Source organism: Zea mays, chromosome 4 (assembly GCF_902167145.1).
Source record: "Zea mays cultivar B73 chromosome 4, Zm-B73-REFERENCE-NAM-5.0, whole genome shotgun sequence".
Taxonomy (NCBI): domain Eukaryota; kingdom Viridiplantae; phylum Streptophyta; class Magnoliopsida; order Poales; family Poaceae; genus Zea; species Zea mays.
Genome location: NC_050099.1, coordinates 187,510,032 through 187,523,827, shown reverse-complemented (window position 1 = coordinate 187,523,827; position 13,796 = coordinate 187,510,032). Strand labels below are relative to the sequence as shown.

The window sequence follows — 13,796 nt, the reverse complement described above, 5'->3', positions numbered from 1 at the left end:
TGCATTTTCATTTCTAAGGTTTGAGACAATATCATGGCAAGTACTTAGCTCACTAGTTAATTTCTTACATTTTTCAACTTCCTGAGCATAAGCATTTTTGACCTTAACATGCTTCTTATTTTCTTTAATTAGGAAGTCCTCTTGGCTATCCAAGAGTTCATCCTTCTCATGAATAGCTCATATTAATTCATTTCATTTTTACTTTTGTTGCATGTTGAGGTTGGCAAAAAGAACAAGCAAATTAGCCTCATCATCACTAGAGTTATCCTCATCACTAGATGTTGCATACTTAGTGGAGGCTCTAGATTTTACCTTCTTTTTGCCGTCCCTTGCCATGAGGCACTTGTGGACGACGTTGGGGAAGAGGAGACCCTTGTTGACGGCGATGTTTGCGGCGTCCTCGTCGGAGGAGGAGTCGGTGGAGCTCTCATCGGAGTCCCACTCCCGGTAAACATGGGCATCACCGCCCTTCTTCTTGTAATACTTCTTATTCTCCTTCCTTCTTCCCTTCTTATCATCGCCCCTGTCACTATCACTTGATAATGGACATTTAGCAATGAAATGACCGGGCTTACCACATTTGTAGCAAACTTTCTTGGAGCGGGGTTTGTAATCCTTCCCCCTCCTTTGCTTGAGGATTTGGCGGAAACTCTTGATGATGAGCGCCATCTCCTCATTGTCGAGCTTGGAGGCATCGATGGGGAGCCTACTTGATGTAGACTCTTCTTTCTTCTCTTCCGTTGCTTTGAATGCGACGGGTTGCACCTCAGGTGTAGAGGTGGCGCCTCGCTTGATTATTTGTTTGGAGCCTTTGATCATGAGTTCAAAGCTCACAAACTTTCCTATCACTTCCTCGGGAGACATTAGTTTATATCTTGGATCACCATGAATTAATTGAACTTGAGTAGGATTAATAAAAACGAGTGATCTAAGAATAACCTTGACCATTTCATGGTCATCCCATTTGGTGCTCCCGAGGTTGCGCACTTGGTTCACCAAGGTCTTGAGCCGGTTGTACATGGCTTGTGGCTCCTCCCCTTGGTGAAGCATGAATCGACCGAGTTCCCCCTCGATCGTCACCCGCTTGGTGACCTTGGTCACCTCATCTCCTTCGTGCGCGAGCTCCCGACATCACTTCGAGCGGTTAGGCTCTAATGAAGTACCGGGCTCCGATACCAATTGAAAGTCGCCTAGAGGGGGGTGAATAGGCGAATCTGAAATTTATGAAGTTTAAGCACAACTACAAGCCGGGGTTAGCATTAGAAATAAAGTTGAGTCCGAAAGACAGGGCGAAAACAAATCACAAGCAAATAAGGCGAATGACACGGTGATTTGTTTTACTGAGGTTCGGTTCTTGCAAACTTACTCCCCGTTGAGGTGGTCACAAAGACCGGGTCTCTTTCAACCCTTTCCCTCTCTCAAACGGTCACCTAGAACGAGTGAGCTTCTCTTCTCAATCAATTGGGACACTTAGTCCCCACAAGGACCACCACACAATTGGTGTCTCTTGTTTTGATTACAAAGAACTTGAAAGCAAGAATAGAGGAAGAAGAAAAGCGATCCAAGCGCAAGAGATCAAAAGAACACGGCAAAACTCTCTCTTCTAGTCACTATTGCTTTGAGTGGAGTTGGGACTAGGAGAGATTTTGATTCACTCTATTTGTGGCTTGTATTGAATGCACTAGCTCTTGTATTGATTGTGTTGGCTGAAAACTTGGATGCCTTGAAGTGTTGGTGGTTGGGGGTATTTATAGCCCCAACCACCAAAGTGGCCGTTGGGGAAGGCTGCTATCGAAGGGCGCACCGGACACTGTCCGGTGCGCCGGCCACGTCACCCAACCGTTGGGGTTCGACCGTTGGAGCTTCTGACAACTGGGCCACCAGACAGTCCGGTGGTGCACCGGACAGTCACTGTTCATTGTCCGGTGCGCCTTCTGGCGCCTGCTCTGACTCTGCGCACATTGTCTGCGCACTGTTCACGCACTGTTCACTTTTGCAGACGACCGTTGGCGCTGTTAGCCGTTGCTCCGCATGGCACACCGGACAGTCTGGTGCTACATCGGACAGTCCGGTGAATTATAGCGGAGTGGCTCCTAGAAAACCCGAAGCTAGCAAGTTTGAGTTGATCTACCCTGGTGCACCGGACACTGTCCGGTGGCACACCGGACAGTCCGGTGCGCCAGACCAGGGCTGCCTTCGGTTGTCTTTTGCTCTTTTTATTTGAACCCTTTCTTGGACTTTTTATTGGTTTGTGTTGAACCTTTGGCACCTGTAGAACTTATATTCTAGAGCAAACTAGTTAGTCCAATAATTTGTGTTGGGCAATTCAACCACCAAAATCATATAGGAAACGGTTTAACCCTATTTCCCTTTCAGTTGGCAAGGTAAATTATTTGCGGAGGTTTATTTCTAACCTGGCTGGGAAGATTGATGCCTTCACTCATATCCTTTGACTTAAGAATGATGCCGAATCCACTTGGGGGCAGAACAACAGGAAGCATTTAATCTCATTAGAAAATATTTGTCTTTGGCTCCCGTATTAAAAGCACAAAAGTAGGAGTACCATTAAGATTATACATTGTAGCTGAGGACTAGGTTATTGGGGCTGTTCTGACACAAGAGACCGGAGGAAAGGAGCATGTGGTGACCTATCTAAGTCGGAGGTTGGTGGATGCTGAAACGAGGTACACTTTCATTGAGAAATTATGCTTATGCTTGTTTTATGCATGCACCAAGTGTAGATGTCATTTACTGTCTAGTCGTTGCACTGTTTCTGGTCAAGCCGATGTGATCAAATACATGTTGCATAACCCAATTATGAGTGGTAGAATTGATAAGTGGGATTATGCACTCATAGAATATGACTTGGCCTATGAACCATTGAAATCTATGAGAGGCCAGGTCGTAGCGGATTTTATTGTGGAACATCGGATTAATGATGCTCATAAACTAGACATATCATACTTCACTGTTACTCTGTGGACTTTATATTTTGATGGATCGGTTTGCAATGAAGGGCAAGGAATTGGCATCGTGCTTGTTTCACCAAGTAATGTCTCCTTCGACTTCTCTAGCCGGTTGAAAACTTATTGCACTAACAATCAAGCGCGAATATGAGACCCTTTTGTTCAGCTTGGAGCTTTTAAATTATATGGGAGTAAAGCATGTGAAGGCATTTGTATGCTGTTTGGTTCAAGAAATGTAACGCAAATGGTAATGGTAATGGTTTACGCTCGATTACTGGCGGTAACAAATTTGAATAGGCTGGTATCAATTTTTAGTGTGGTATCTGATTACGGTTGGACTAAAACAAACATGATTTAACGTTATCAGTTACCCATTGTGTTACAAATATGTGAACCAAACGGCACCCAAGGTGATTATGAGCTGGTTGTCCAACAGGTATTAGAAGAATATCAATGTTTTGATGGTACTCTAAATAGTTACCTCGAAAAGTGTTGGGGCATAATTCATTCTTTTGACGAATTCAGTATTCGACATATCTCTAGAGTTGAGAATCATAGAGCTAACAATTGGGCACAAGATGCATCAGGTTATCGGATAAAGCGAGGGAGATTTCACAACACTGAAAATTTGATAACCGGTACAGGGCCAATTCCCCAGGTCGCGGACCGTCCGAGTGAAGACTCCGGACTGTCCGGGGTCGCCAAGAAAGTTCTCCTAATTGACTTGGTTGATAATGAAGCCGATGCAAGTGATTGGAGAATGCCCATAACTGATTATTTATGAAATCCCAATATTAGGACAGATAAAAACATTCAGCGTACAACTTTCAAGTATGTTTTAATGAGTGATGAACTCTACTGCCGAACAGTCAACGACGTCTTGCTTAAGTGCTTGGGCCCAGATGATGCTATATTAGCCATAGTCGAAGTACATGAAGGGATTTGTGGTACCCATCAATCGGCTCCAAAGATGAAGTGGTTGTTGCGAAGGTCTGGCTTCTATTGGCCTATCATGATAGCTGATTGTTTTAAGTACTACAAAGGATGCCAAGTATGTCAAAAATTTGGCGACTTACAGTTGGTCCCTTCAGCCGAATTATATCCTATCATCAAGCTTTGGCCTTTCAGAGGATGGCGATTAGACTTTATAGGAGAAATTCATCCTTCATCATCAAAGGGGCATCAGTTCGTGTTAGTTGCCACTGACTACTTTACCAAGTGGACTGAAGCCGTTGCTCTGAAGAACATGACACACAAGGAGGTAATTGAGTTCATAACTAAACATATTATTCATAGATTCAGCATTCCCCAGACCTTGACTACGGATCAAGGGACTTCTTTTATGTCGAAGGAGGTATGTGAGTTTGCTGAATTATATAGAATTAAGTTGCTCAATTCATCTCCATATTATGCTCAGGCCAATGGACAGGCCGAGTCTAGTAATAGAACATTGATTAACTTGATAAAAAAGAAGATATCCGGCAATCCTAAGCATTGGCATAAGATTTTGTCCGAAGCTTTATATGCTCACAGAATATCTAAACACAGTGCTACTAAAGTATCTCCTTTTGAGCTTGTATATGGGTAGGAAGCAGTGTTGCCTATGGAAATAAGTTTAAATGTTGTCAGGTTCGCCAGACAAAATGACCTAACTGTCATTGATTATTATAATTCAATGATGGTTAATATTGATGAGGTGACCGACAAGAGGGTGATAGCTTTGGGAACAATAGAAAAAGACAAGATCATGGTAGCCAGGGCCTACAACAAGAAGGTCAAAGCAAAGTCATTTCAAATAGGGGACCTGGTGTGGAAGACCATCCCGCCTCTAAGAAACAAAGACCGAAAGTTTGGAAAATGGTCGCCAAGCTGGGAAGGTCCATATAGAGTAAAACAGGTAATATCTGGTAACGCCTATTTATTGCAAACATTACAAGGCAAAGTTTTACCCAAAGCTTTGAATGGGTGTTTCATCAAGCAATACCATCCTAGTATGTGGCAAGATGCTTAAGAAAACCGATGTAATCACATCGAGTTAAGTTGCTTTTGTTTTGCTCAGCTCCACCAAAAGGCAGGGGGCATATGTTGGGCACCAAATTGAGACCGCCGGACGGTCCGGTCCTGGGGCTGGACGGTCCGCGCATGCGTAGAGTAGATTAGGGTTCCGAGTTTTGTGCTACGGTTGTTAGCTAAATTCGCGGAATTAGCTCGGGAGATTAGTTTGTAAAGGGTCCAACCCCCTCCTCTATAAATACAGAGGTATACGACCGATTTGGAATCATCAATCGAATCAATAACACTTCTATCTCGCATTTATTTCATGTACAATTAGGAGTAGTTCTAGTCTAGTTCTGGTTTAGCCTCTCAATCCCCAAATTCTCCTTTTCTCTTTGACTCTATGTCGATTAGAGGAGTCTAGGTCGGTCTGCCCGAGCCTAGACATCACCTAGGATCTCTCCTCCCCGACGGGGTCCCTCCCGGGAGCGAGATCCAGGCGCCGCCGGCGACCTTCGTCGCCCCTGCGCACGCGCGGACCGTCCGGCCCCAGGGCGCGGACCGTCCGGCCGTCAGGCAGGAAACCTTAGCCCTGCGCCAAATCGCGGACCATCCGGCCTCTAGCCGCGGACCGTCCGCCCCTGTGCAGAGAGCACCGCCACGGTTCGTGTTGAGTGAATGGCGCCCGAAAAAGGTGTCAACAACTGTAGTCACTAAAGTTTTGGACGTGAAAACCAATTAGACTTCTAGTCACTTTGATCTTTTCATGATTAGATCTTTAGCTTTTAAAGTGACTAAACTTTAATCACTTTTATATCTATATCTATATATTACTATATTAAGAACCTAATGTGGGCACCTGGTGATACCACGGTTTCACCCTCGCGCTGACACTCTGGGCCCACCCACCACACCGTACAAAAAATAGTGCATAACGAACACTCGAACCCACGCCCTCCTGCTTCAGAAATAAACAATAATTATATTTGATTATATAATAATCGTAGCAAAGCACGAGTAACTGGCTATTACCTCATAGAATTCAAACAGTAGATCGATCGACAGTGACAGCCTAAGGGCCTGTCACCTGCTCCATTTAAGGAGCTAATAGTTAACTCTTTCTATTTAGATCTTTAGCTCTTAAATAACTAAACTTTAGTCTTTTTGTTTTATTTTTTAGATCAAAATAGGCTCTAAGGTTATAACCAATAGATCTTGTATATGGTCGAATGAGAATGAATAAACTATTAGAGGTAGCCTAAGATCCTGGCATAGGCACGTGGGATGACATCTTTTTCTTCAACTCGACATCCGTTTCTACTAGCAAATTTGGTGCTTTATTTTTAGGATTTTTAAATGTCTCTAGTGTAGCATCACTGATTAGTTTTGTCTATGTAGTAATAAAAATGTCTCATCTATTAGGAAAATATAGTGGTGCTGAGAGCATCCTCAAAAGACTAGTTAAATGACTTGTAAAACTAAATTTTGACTACTCAATAGCAAGTTAACTCTCCAACAGATTTGTTATCTAACTCGTTAAACTATTAGACTCTGCAAATTGACTCCCTCACTAGCCAAACTTGGCTAGCCAAACTAGATAAATAGTCTGTTAGTGTGTTACATATAAAGTTTAATCTTTATAAAATGGTAAATAGAGAGTCAAATAGAGAGTTAAAATAAAGAGTCGCTTGGAGTGGGACACTTTATTTTTCGCTCCTATCGAAGCCTCAATTTCCCAATCGTACTCTGAATATTCTAAGACCCAAGACGTGTAACCAAACACCGAGGCTACTGCTCAAAATACAGCCAATACAGAGAACCAAACACAGGCACGTCTGGCCGAGTCCTAGAGGATGGATGAAGTAGGGGAGTAATTCGTTGTCAGTCATTCACTGTTTCGCCATTAGGCTGGCTAGCCAGACTTTCTAAGTTGTTTGCACAAAACACATGAACAAGTAAGCACAGTGGCGGATGCGGGACGAAAATTTATGGAGGGCCAAAAAGACCACATAAGAGCATCTCCAAGAGACTAGCTAAATAGCTTGTCAAAGTAAATTTTAGCTACTTAATAGTAAAATAGTTCTCCAACAGACTAGCTATTTAACTTGTCAAGCTATCCGGCTCTCTAAATTGACTCCTTCACTAGCCAAATTTGGCTAGTAACTCTCGCTAGCCAAGTTAACTTGTATATTGAAGAATCTTTTGGAATGAAATGTTATATATACAGTTTAATCTTTATGGAGAAATAAATAAAAAGTCAAATAGAGAGTCAAAAATAAAGAGTCTTTTGGAGATACTCTAAGAGCCATGGTTTTCTAGTTCGCCAAGCCTACCAACCGCAGGGGACAAGTCATATCGTTGTGACAGGGGAGATCTAGCTTGTCGAGTGGATCGACGTAACAATAAAAATAGGACACGGGACGAAGACGCCAGGAAGGGACGAAGGCGGGTGGCGTCGCATCGGGAATGGGTCGGCGGCAGAAACGGAGCAACGAGCAGACTAGTTTAGGTGGTGTCGGGAAGATTAGGATCAAACTGATAGATAAGACTGGACCGAGAGGGTCCGACGAGCAGGCTCATAATATGGTTATTTTAGGCCATGTTCTAAACCCCTAGAGCTAACTGTTAACTAGTTTTAGCTGGATCCTGGGTTGGGGCATCTAACAACTAATACTCATTTGAGGGGTATGACTAACAATTAGTTGATCCATTCTAAATTTCTCGGTTAATTTTAGCAACTAGGTATTAGTTTTAGATGTTTAGAAGAAGACTTTATACTATCTAAAACTTTAATTTTTTTTCTATATTTAATACTAAATAATTATTATACATAAAAAGGGTGTATAAAATTGAGAGGGTCTATGGCCCACTTTGCCCCTTTGGATCCGCCTCGGAGTGAGCATACTCACTACAACGTAACAAGCGAACTATCAGCTTGAAAGAAGAGAGTTTCACTTCCAGCTTTCACCAAAACTGGAATGTTATATGCTTAGCGCAAAAGCAAAGGATCATTCAACACAATGTTGCTATGGATTGATTCCACCATGGAATCATTGGATAAACTAGCGGACAGTATGATGAGACCAGATTCACAAAAGCTGTGACATTGCCAAGAAAGAACAAAATCTCAATCTCTTTGACCTCTGTCGAACTGCCTAACTGATATAGCTAACCACGCCAGCGCCCAGCAGTGCACATTGGTTAAGCAGATTAGTTTCAATCATCTACCTCTAGTGATTAATAACCAAAGGTGCAAATATACATGCGCAACGAGCGCATCAAGATTTCAAGCTTCGCGAACTTGGGGTCACACTCATGGTATTAGTTCAGGTAAGACCCCCTTCGATCATTCAGGACTTGAAGCATAGCATTTTTCTTCCAGATAAGATGTTCCTGCAGTTGCAGACAAAAAATAGTGTTAAAAAGTAACAGACCACAACAGCTAGGAATCCAGCATGCCTCTTTCACTTAAGAGCAACTAAACTTAGTTAACCACGGTGTTTCTTAGTAGCAACATCAAGCATTGAAAGACTGAAGAGGCACCAAACTATAGAACACCAAGCAGACCACTCAAATCGATTTGATTGGTAGTCCTGGTATACTAACGTGGTCACAAACTCACAATGGATCAAAAGAACATTCATTTTCATATTCAACGAAATAAAATGAGCATCCAGTGATCATTTGTATGAAGGCACAAATATATTTCATCTCAAGAAAGAAAACATTGGAAGGGCTGTACTGGTGAGAGCTGTCTCATTGAGTCACTAGGTCGCGGGTTCGAAGCAAGCTAGCAGCCTCTACCAGGGACGGAGCCAGAAATAGTTTAAGAAGGGACTGAACTAAACCACTACAATATAAGAGCCCCTTCTATGTTATACTGGGTACATTTTAAATTTTAGGGGAGGCTTCAGAGGGGCTCCATGGTCTCGAGAGCGGTAGAGGGGGCTCGAGCCAGCCTGCCCCCCACCGCTGCCTCCGTCCCTATCCTCTACGCATTTGCGGGTTGAAGGTTTGCCTCGGTTTATCTCTTCCCCGGACACTACTCATGTGGACAATTAGAGCAAGGACAGTTAATAAAACGAATGTCTGATAAACAATAAATTTATATATTTCGGTAGGCATATTGTTTGGAAGCAGAAAAGAGAAAAGGAACAATACTGAAAGGCTTGTTTACTTACACCATCGAACATCCCTTGCGTGATTTCTTTTTCTTCTTTTCTCTTAGTTTAGTTGGAGGCTGGATTACAACCTTGATGGCAGCATCGAACACAGCTTTGACATTCTACATGTTACCGACAAAGTAAGCCAACTGTCCAGGATGCAACTGAGTTACAAGATTTCATAATGCAACAAATGGGTAAAATACTAGAGCAAGAGCACACAATTCCCTGGCAACAACTTTACCTGCTGTGTCTTCGAACTGCATTCGATGTAATACATAGCACCAATTTGTCTACGAAGTTCCTCCCCCTGTAAGATGCAAATAGCAAGGTTACCCAAATTCTTTATGACAAAAGGCATTAACCTCTTATTTAACAGATACTGGAGACATACTTGTGCTGTGGTAACAGGCACCAACCCAGGATGGTCCATCAAGTAGTGCTTGTCTTCACGAAGATCTGCAAGTAACATGAGGTTTCCAAATACATAAGTTCACTCTATAACAAAGGAGTGTCTTTGCAAGAGTAATAATGTATCCCGTAAAAATATAAGGGTTACGTTCCTCATCCCAGGAGTAAATGGATGAGTATTGACACCTTGACAGGAACAAAATTGTGCAAAGAAGCTAGTTCACGGACTATATCAAAGTGTTTTTCGTTCACGGTGTGAAAAGTTCGTGTTTAATGGTACCAAAGTGTCGATTAATCACATACAAACACAACAGTTCACGCACTACCAAAAATACCATAAAGTTTTCCATGTTTACTATAAGGGCTGGTTTGGTGGATAGAGAAATGGAGGGAATCCATGGGGAGAGGTGGTCAGCTCCTTGTTGTCCGTTTTGGTCGGTAACTACACAAATCATAACATCACTTTTATAACAAAATTGCAAGGATCACTATTAGTGGAGCCAAAACCAAAGTATTTCCAACAGTGCACAGAAAAAACAGATTTAAGAGGATAGGATGACTAATCAGACTATAATAAACTAAAGCCACCCAAATATATACCAAGTGAAATCTGCATGCTCTTGTTATGAACAGAACTCACCAAATTTTGTGCCTACCAACACAACAGGCACCCCACGTGCATAATGCTGAAGCTCCGGTATCCACTGAAGAGTAATAAAGAACAAAGGATAAACATTCAAGCCTCTAGGAAATTCCAAAAGCATGAAAACAAACTTTAAGAAAGTAAAAAATAAAAAACAAGGTAGCACATTTCACCACCTTCTTCATGATATTCTCATAGCTAGCTCGACTCACAAGTGAGAATGCAAGCACGAAAACATCTGCACCACGGTAGCTTAGAGGCCTCAGTCGGTTGTAATCTTCCTGCCCTGCAAAGGATATGGTCATGTGAACTTTAAATTACCCCAAGAATCCTCTAAAAGCAGACTTTTCGACTCGATTTTCTGTTGAGCTGAACAAAACATAGGCCGCAAAGGTACACTAATAGGACAAATAAAAACACTAATGGCTAGTTTGGAAACACTATTTTCCTGAGGGATTTTTATTTTAACAAGATAAAATAGTTTATTTTCCTTTGGTAAAATAGAAATCTTTTGGAAAAATAGATTTCGCAAACTAGACTCAAAAGTTACCTGCGGTATCCCACAGGCCCAAATTCACCGTGGTGCCATCCACAACGACATTTGCACTGAAATTGTCGAACACCGTGGGTATGTAATCCTGCGGAACGCAAATTCGATGAATCAGCAACGAGTAATCGAAAATTGCTGTTAGAGGCCAACAAAATGATCCGTTGCATGAGTCAATAAAACAACACAAACGGCGTGTTTGGTTTGTGGAGTCAACTTATGATTTATGATTTATAAGTTGATGCATCATGAGTTCATCCCATATATTTTAGCGTAATCAACTCATTTCTCGTACTAATTATTAGCTTATAAGAAATGAGTCAGTGATAATTAACTCATTTTATTACACAAACCAAATAAAAAAAAAAGTAAGAAGTGATAACAAGATGGACCATCTTGTTCCTCAACCCAAACACACCCAAAGTAAACTAAACTGAGGAAGTGCGGGCTTTTGCACAGCACACCGTCCTCAAGAAAACAGAAACAGGGAAAAAACCATTGCTTGTAATGAAATCCCCTAAGTTGACGGGAAATCGCACAGCAACCTTTTTGCCAATAGGAACTGGGATAAGGTAGAGAAATGAAGAGCTCACAGTGGGGAACTTGTTGCTGGTGTAGCAGATGAGCATACATGTCTTGCCCACGGCACCGTCGCCGACCGTGACGCACTTGATGAACCGAGAGGCGCTGGACGCCATCTCCGATTCTCCGAGCCCAGAGAAGGGAGAAACGGGATAAGAGCGGGCGGTCCTGGAGGAGAGGGACGGAGTGCGTTCTCGCCTTCTTTGGTGGTGTTTGCCCTTGCCCGTTTGGTGCGTGACTTCTTGTACAAGCGAGTGATGAACAGGGTGAAGCGAGTGAAGAGGGTCACATGCCTCCTCAGTCTCTCTCACTCACCTCACTACTGCCTAGAGAAGCGCCCTCCCTCCCTCCCTCAGTCCCTCTTCATTTTTATCGCCCTGTCCCGTTGGTGTCTTGTTTAGGCGTGGTCTCTTCGTGCTATTGGTACAGTCAAGCAGCCACTCCTGTATCTAGGATGAGTCCATGGGAAGAAAATTGGAGTACCAAATCTGACCGCTCCATACCCAATCTCCACTACCGCAACAGCCACCACGACACGGCAGGATCGTCCTTATTTCGACTAACCCTATACTCATTACATTCAAGTCCACAGTAGGCTCCCATGTCCTATGTACACGCCATGGTCATTATCCTTCTGGTGATCAAATCATTTGCAAACGAGACCTTCATTTTTTACGAAAGTTGCGATCGTGGTACAGAAAAAAAAAGGCGTCAATAAACCATGACGTTTCGTTCTGTCGTTGCCTTCATTTGCCGACTCACCTAATCAGAGACACAAAAGGAGCGACAACAATGTGGCACATTCCTTTCGCAAAACTAGCAGCAACCTTGAAAAGTCCGTGTCGTATGGCAAAAACCAGATCTATTCGCACGATATATTAATAACAAGTCAAGCCATGACAAAAGCATGCGCTCGCCATTTTTACTACCTAGGGGAGGGGTCAAGTAATGGCACAAGAGGACGATCAAGTTGCTGGCTTTGGCGCGAGGTGACTGCGTGTCCCTTACGAGGAGCACAGGTTTGGCTTTGGCAGTAGTAGCGTTAAGAATAATCAGCGCAACCACGTCGCTGAGAATAATTGTAAAAAAAAAAACAAATGCCAGACTGGTCCGGTACCCTGTCTGGTTGTCTGTACTCTGTACCTGTAGTGCTCTGTGTAGTAGCCCTTACGAGTACGTGTACATTGAACTCGCAGCACATTTCCTGAGCAATTTTTTTTAAAATCTCCTCGCGCATGTTGCCGATGCACGGAGACAAGGCAGCAAACAGTGCCTCAAATGATGGCAACGTGGGCGCTCGATTTCCTCAATGCGTACGTGGTGTGCCCTGTCAGTCACGGTGCACGCGTCAAGGTTGTAGGCGCTGCAGGTGTTTGCTTTACAAAGGAGCAGTGAACATGTATTGCTTCTGGGTAGGAGTCCTGAATGCCGAAAGCTGGCTGTCCAGTCCTGGTAATGGAAGATTTGCCGGCTAGTTAGCATCATTGGAACAGCTCACATATCTGATCATCGCTCTTCGTAAAGTTGGCCGCCGACCAGTGGCCAGTGGGTGGTAGGTAGCATACTTGTGTTGCGCGTATCTTCTCGCTGGAGTGGCCTAGTGGGTAGGTAGGTACAGTCGTGCGGTGATCGAGGCTTGCTTTGCAAGGCAAGCGTAGCCACGTAGAAAAGCCCTTCGCCTAGTGGCGTCGACAAGTGCTCCCTGCGCCTGCGAGTACCGGGGTGGGGGTGGAGATGGAGAGGAGGGAGTACGTGACCGCGTCACGTGGCCGGCCGCGCGCGTGCCCGTGCCGTGTCCGTGCGGCGTGGGCCCAATTAAACGAGAGTACCCGAGGACACGCGGAAGACGCCCACGCGTCGCGACTCCAACTCGACCCCTCCTCCCGTGCGCCGAGGGGACACTTCGGCCAGGCGCACGGTGGCAGGTTTGCCTGCCCATGTGACATCTGTTTCCTTCCTCGTCTTTGTCCCCTCGGCGAGCTCATGCCCCTAGCACTGTAGTACCGCGAGATGTATAGTTATGGCGCGGCCGGTTCATAAGGAGGTCGTGGCGATACACATTCACGCGCAATCACACGCCGTGTGGCCGTGATCAATAATAAATAATTCACGGCCTCGTCGCCGTTGGGTTTTCAAACGGCTTGGTACAGCCTACGCCACGCTCCTCTTTAAGGAGTCTAATGTGTTGGACACAATGTATACTTGTTAAACTTAGCAGTAGGTAGCTCGACTCATTCATATCTCTACTATCTATTAAGTCAATAGTGTAGACCACGGCGACTCAGTCTTTCCCCGCAACTGTGCACGTGCCCAGCCATCCGCCCGCGTCGTCTGATTTTCGTACGCCGCCAACCCCGCTGACCATCCCCTCCACTTTCTCTGCACTCCCATGTTTGTATGGTAAAGGTGGAGAGCGAAACATTTCTTTTGTATGTTACGGCTTAATATGGGATTATAAAGGGAGTAGACAACTTTAGAATCCAAGCTAT

At 44.0% G+C, this 13,796-nt stretch overlaps 1 protein-coding gene across 2 annotated transcripts; it reads right to left on the bottom strand.

Annotated features, from left to right (window-relative positions):
• Positions 1-7,910: 7,910 nt before the first annotated feature.
• Positions 7,911-11,764, bottom strand: LOC541930 (GTPase protein). 2 transcript variants are annotated; one of them, XR_004857630.1, is made up of 8 exons: positions 11,319-11,764; positions 10,729-10,816; positions 10,355-10,464; positions 10,176-10,239; positions 9,519-9,583; positions 9,369-9,434; positions 9,143-9,273; positions 7,911-8,354 (listed from the first exon to the last, which is right to left on the bottom strand). XR_004857630.1 is itself a non-coding variant. In NM_001111593.1 (8 exons), exons 1-8 carry the CDS (start codon positions 11,421-11,423, stop codon positions 8,312-8,314), a joined length of 645 nt encoding a protein of 214 aa, NP_001105063.1. In that variant the 5' UTR covers positions 11,424-11,496; the 3' UTR covers positions 8,050-8,311. The 2 variants fall into 2 exon arrangements, 1 of the variants encoding a protein (NP_001105063.1); NM_001111593.1 differs by having other exon boundaries at positions 8,050-8,354; positions 9,143-9,246; positions 11,319-11,496.
• Positions 11,765-13,796: the final 2,032 nt, after the last annotated feature.